Genomic DNA, 5,370 nt, shown 5'->3' on the forward strand with positions numbered 1-5,370 from the left:
TGATCTACGGCTGCGATTGTGTGATTTTAGTCCTGAATCCTGATTAAGGTGCTTCGAAAATGACACTTCTGACCTTTTATTTGAAATCAATTTAACGTCCAAAATGGTCCAAAAAAATCCCACAACCGCCTTACCATTTGATTAATGGATAATTTAATTTAATTATTTTAACAGTTGCATTTTTATATATATTTAGAATTTCCTCTGGAATTTATTTATTTTTCATATTTTAAAATATAAATTTAATTAATAACACCATTAGAATTATTCTTACTAAACTCAAAATCATTGCACATTTTTTCTATTTTATTAAATGACTATTAAATAAATATTTTGTTATTTTAAAATATTATATAATTTTTTTAAAAAAAAAGAAAGCTATTGAATTTAAATTTGAAAATTTAAAAAATAAAAGAATTAAGTTTTTAGAAAATAGAGTCAAATATGCAAAGGAAAAAAAGTTAAACATATTTATATTTTAAATTATTGTACTTTATTTATTTATTTATTTAAAAGAATAAAATTAAATATTGCCGCCACTAAAGCTATATATAATATAATTAATAATTTAATTTTCTACTAAAATATTTAATTCGGTGTTGAAATTGATGGTTGTCCTAGGGCAGGACAACAAGTGGCAGTAGATATTTATTGACACTCCAAATTTATGTTATTTTTAAGAACTTCTATATTACTATTTTAATTAAGGTGAAGTGCCTTAAATCTTTAATTAATATCAAATTATGTTTAAATAGCCTCAATTTATTATTATTTTATTATTATATGATGACGATGATGTCGTCCGTCCATTATCATTTTTAACATGAATTAAGGACAAAAAGATTAATCTATTTTTTTAAAGGATGATATGAGAGCCTTTAACATGTTCTGAAAGGGCACAACTGAATCCTGTCCAGTGTCAACAAAGTAGGAAAAAAAAAAAAAACCCAAAAATCCAAATTTTTTTATCATATATATAAACCATGAAGCATATGTTATTTTGTAGTAAGCTGATCAACTTTTGAAAATAATAATAAAAGAAGTGAGCATATTACAGGATAAAATATGAAACACCCTTTCTTGAAAAAGATACAATGTTGTTAACAAATACAAGGCTGGTAGTGATGTGAACAAATTACAAGGCTTCTTGTTACATGCTATTAAGCTTTCCGAGCAAAAAAAAAAAAAGGGTTTTCTCTTAAGTACCCATATGAATTCAGACCCAACACCCAAATTCTGATCTTTCTTTTTGGTACAAAAGAGACCTCAGTGCGAGAATCGGAGAATGGATTGCAGATGTTGAGATTAGAACTAACAAACCTAAATCTGGGTTCAAATTCTACTTCTTTGAGCACCATTTCCAGCCACTTATACCAAAACGATAATGTTCAATGGGTTCCTATAAGAAGTTGCAAAGAAGGTTTTTTACATCTATATTCTGAGAGCACTTGCATACATATGAACAAAGAAGAGAATATTTGCTTATGCATAAATATATTTGTACATGAAGTTTGATTGCGTTGCCCAGTAAAGTTCTATATCTAACAAACTGAAAATGCTCTAGGCCTGGTTTGCTTAAAACCTTGAAATTACCTGCTGTTAGCATGTTCTTATGAGCTTTGGAGTCCATGACCAAATAAACTTTTCGCCACTTCTTAAATCTACAATCCTTCTTTTACTTTCCCTAGCATTTTCCAGAGAGACATCATTCAATGGTGGTTCAGGAGTTCTGGGTCCTGCTGATGATGCTTCCACAATCCGATTCACCATTTCTAAAACCTCACTCATCTTAGGGCGTGACTTTGGGTTTCTGACTAAGCATCGGTTGGCCACAACCGCAAGCCTTTGAGCAGACTTGAGTTGGTATTTCCCTTTCAGTCTAGGGTCCAATATCAACTGGAATTTCCTATCAGATAGGTATGGCTTTACCCATTCCAATAGCCTTTGCTCATTCTTGGGACGGTTTTTGTCAAAGGGGCGCCTGCCAGTAATGAGTTCATAGAGGAAGACCCCATAGCTCCACACATCAATCTTGGATGTTAAACGTCCTGTCTGGATGTATTCAGGAGCCGCATATCCCATTGTCCCAACAACCTGTCAAAGATCATCAGTTTGATTCGTGTAAGGATTAATGAATAGATATTGAAATATTACCATAATTCTACCAAGCAATTTTGACTACATAAACTGAACATTTAACACCTAACCAAAAACAAAAACCAATTTTCTCCTCATGTAATTAGAAATTAACCTGGTTGTGTTTTCATTATCGAAGGGCACCTTTCTTTTATCTTAAAAAGAATGAAACCATCCATTTGTTTCAGATATGCTCTTAAGGCAAATACAACATCATCTAAACTTATTAAAGAACATTTTCTTCATGAAAATTAGAAACTTTTGGAGGTTTACACCATTAAGACACCTCGTAGAGATGATAAGAAAATTTGAGTGCTCAAAATGAACAGAGACTAAAGGGATACACTTCAAGTAGGTCAATTTGCTTGAACATACCGCTGTTGAGATATGAGTTAATCCTTCTGAAGGGCCCAACCTGGCTAATCCAAAGTCAGAGAGCTTTGCATTCCATTGCTCATCTAGAAGGATATTTGATGATTTAAAATCCCTGAAGATGATCTGTAGTGAAATTTGATACAGAAAACCTATATTAGTATCATATGATATAGTCCAGAGACTATTTTCAATGCAATAGGTACAACGCAATACCAGTAATATCTATAATGGAAACTTAAAAACATTATACCTGGAACTCCATTCCTTCATGTAGGTATGCTAACCCACGAGCAGCATCTTGGGCTATTTTCAATCTCATTGCCCAGGAAAGAGTTGTTTCTGACCGCACAGATAAATGGTTTTCCACACTTCTATTAGGCATATATTCATATATCAAAAGCCGTTGGATTCCTCTTTCATCGTCTTCAGCACAGTAACCAACTAGCTTCACAAGATTCGGATGCTCAACCACACCAAGGACATTTACTTCAGTCACCCACTCCTTGTGGCCCTGCTAATTAATACGTGGGATTGTTAAGTTTATAAAAGTTATTAACTCTCAGCCCAAAGTCACAAGAGGCAGTTTATTTTTACAGTAAGTATCTTGCATGCATCATGCAGTAGCACCAATGCATCGATATTTTCTGGAAAAATGTACACTTTTCCTCATCTCTGAGTACAATTTATGAGGCACCGTACTAAGGCATCAATTTTGACTAGTAGATAGTCAAATTCATTCAGTGGTTGAAGAATCCAGCTCTACCTTTTATTTATTATAGAATTTATTTTGGCTATCCAGCTCTACCTTTTATTTATTATAGAATTTATTTTGGCTAAGTTATTACTGATCACATAGTTATGTTCCAGGCCATCAAATTGAGTTCAAAGGGGTCTAGACAAACCAGGCAGACTCTTTTCAACAAGGAAGGTCACAAAGAATACAAAGAAAAACCAGGATGGAACCTGTTTTCGAGAGAACTGAGATACATGAATACGCATATGACATCAAACTCTCCACTATAACGACTCAAAATATCAACAATTGTACCTATGGAATTTCAAAAGATAAATATTAGAAGGCAAATTAATCCAGAAGAGAAACTTTCAATATGTTGTAAGTCAAGAAGCCTTGCCTGCAACCCCCTTTTACCAAGCTGTTTCACTGCTACTTCAATCTTTTCAGACGGATCTTCAGGACTCTTGAGAGAACCCTTGTAAACACAGCCAAATCCACCCTCTCCGAGCATGAAAGAGCGGCTAAAGTTCTTGGTTGCAGATTTAAGCTCAGAAACTGTGAACACTCTGAGATTGCTAGGTCTTTGAGACATGCTAGGAAAATAGGACCGCCCCATTGACTCACTGCTGACACCTGAGACATTCTGAGAGTTCAATTCAGATCCAGACCTTGCTATTTCGCGATCAGCGCACATGGAGTTCAGAGACCGATTTGAAAGTGATCTGGGGGTCTTTGGTTCATCTTTTTTATACCAATTGGGGAATGTAAAACACTTCATAGCTCTCAAATGATTAAACACAACAAATTCCACAGTGGGAACCCGGATGCAGGAAAGAGATAGATATGATCAAGCAAATCAAAGATTACCAACACAACCTGCAAAGTCAAGAGCTAATCATAAGAAGAAAGTTTTTTGTCGACAGACGAAAAACTATACCCAAAGTTAATGGCCTGGCGTGCCAATAAAATGAAGAACACACCATGAATAACAAATTCCAAGGAAAACTCAAATTCACATCTTCAGTCAAAGATCCATGGCAAACAGCTAAAAAAGGCACGAGCTTATAGCTAATTAGATTAAGCAAATTCACATAATACATATTGAAAAGGCAAGTAAAAGCAAGAAAGTTTCTAAATTTTATGAACGAAAAGACAAGGTATAAATTCTAATGATTCCAAGGAATCCCACCTCCTAAGCTTTAGAGATATCATCACATGAGCTACAAAACTACCTCTATGGATCATAATCAACAGTCAAGAAAAATAAAAGAAAAAAGAAAAAAAATCGGAAATGATGCTTCTTAATTTCGGAACAGACCATTATTAAGACTACATAATTAATAAGACAAAAATTGATGAAATTAGACTGTAATCTCACCTTCAATTATCTTGTTTGGAAAGACAGGAAATTCGCTATTGAACTTGAACAAGCATCGAAATTTAAGGATTTAAAGAAAAACCCATTATTTTATTCCAACGCCCCCAAAAAGACCTGGAAAATGCTTGAAATTTATGAAAGAACGGTGTTGATTCTATAAAAGAAGTCCGAACACGGCAGCTCAGGCAACAAGTCATATGACCAACCAAAATTTATTAAAAAGAAAATCACGAAAAAAAAGAGAACATAACCCAATTATTTGAAGAGAAATAAGCAGTAAAGTGAGAACGAGTAGTTTGAAAATGAGGGGACTAAAAATAAGAGGGCTGGTTTTATTTTAGCGTTTAAAAAGGAAGGAGCCAAGAAAATTCTTGCTTCCGTGATGCTTACGATGGTCATCCAAGTCAACGTGGTCTTTAAATACCAACTTTTGTGATCATTCCATTGAATACGTACATACATACCTATATCCCGTCGAACTCCATTGCCGTTGACGTGAGGTAAACCTTTAAAATATCTTTCCCCCCCTTGATTTAAATCTCAAAAACATATCCTAAAATCAAATTTCCAGCATCTCTTTTATCATTTGTTTCTATTTTTAACCAATTATATTATACGTCAACTCTTCAAAGAACATACTTTAATAGTCGTCTCTTGTATTGACTACCGATGCTTTGGACTGTAGGGGAAGAAGCGAACCAAAATGCTAATCAATCTGCATTTTGCTTGTACAAAGCATATTATC

The 5,370-nt window shown here is 33.9% G+C and overlaps 1 protein-coding gene across 2 annotated transcripts; it reads right to left on the minus strand.

Moving 5' to 3' along the window:
- Window positions 1–1,051: 1,051 nt before the first annotated feature.
- LOC107943580 (serine/threonine-protein kinase PCRK1) lies at window positions 1,052–5,013 on the minus strand. 2 transcript variants are annotated; one of them, XM_016877346.2, is made up of 6 exons: window positions 4,626–4,945; window positions 3,645–4,123; window positions 2,762–3,022; window positions 2,512–2,634; window positions 1,594–2,094; window positions 1,052–1,399 (listed from the first exon to the last, which is right to left on the minus strand). In XM_016877346.2, exons 2-5 carry the CDS (start codon window positions 4,023–4,025, stop codon window positions 1,600–1,602), a joined length of 1,260 nt encoding a protein of 419 aa, XP_016732835.1. In that variant the 5' UTR covers window positions 4,026–4,123; window positions 4,626–4,945; the 3' UTR covers window positions 1,052–1,399; window positions 1,594–1,599. The 2 variants fall into 2 exon arrangements, with proteins under 2 accessions (XP_016732835.1, XP_016732834.1); XM_016877345.2 differs by having other exon boundaries at window positions 1,052–2,094; window positions 4,626–5,013.
- Window positions 5,014–5,370: the final 357 nt, after the last annotated feature.

Source organism: Gossypium hirsutum, chromosome A09 (assembly GCF_007990345.1).
Source record: "Gossypium hirsutum isolate 1008001.06 chromosome A09, Gossypium_hirsutum_v2.1, whole genome shotgun sequence".
NCBI lineage: Eukaryota > Viridiplantae > Streptophyta > Magnoliopsida > Malvales > Malvaceae > Gossypium > Gossypium hirsutum.

What these genes read in the sequence shown, in the direction of transcription:
- LOC107943580 (XM_016877345.2), bottom strand. Translation starts at nt 4,025, where the DNA reads ATGAAGTGTTTTACATTCCCCAATTGGTATAAAAAAGATGAACCAAAG. An exon ending in TTGGTAAAAGGGGGTTGCAG is followed by an intron (nt 3,023 to 3,644) that starts GCAAGGCTTCTT and finishes ATTAATTAGCAG; the next exon opens with GGCCACAAGGAGTGGGTGAC. An exon ending in TAACTCATATCTCAACAGCG is followed by an intron (nt 2,095 to 2,511) that starts GTATGTTCAAGC and finishes GATCTTTGACAG; the next exon opens with GTTGTTGGGACAATGGGATA.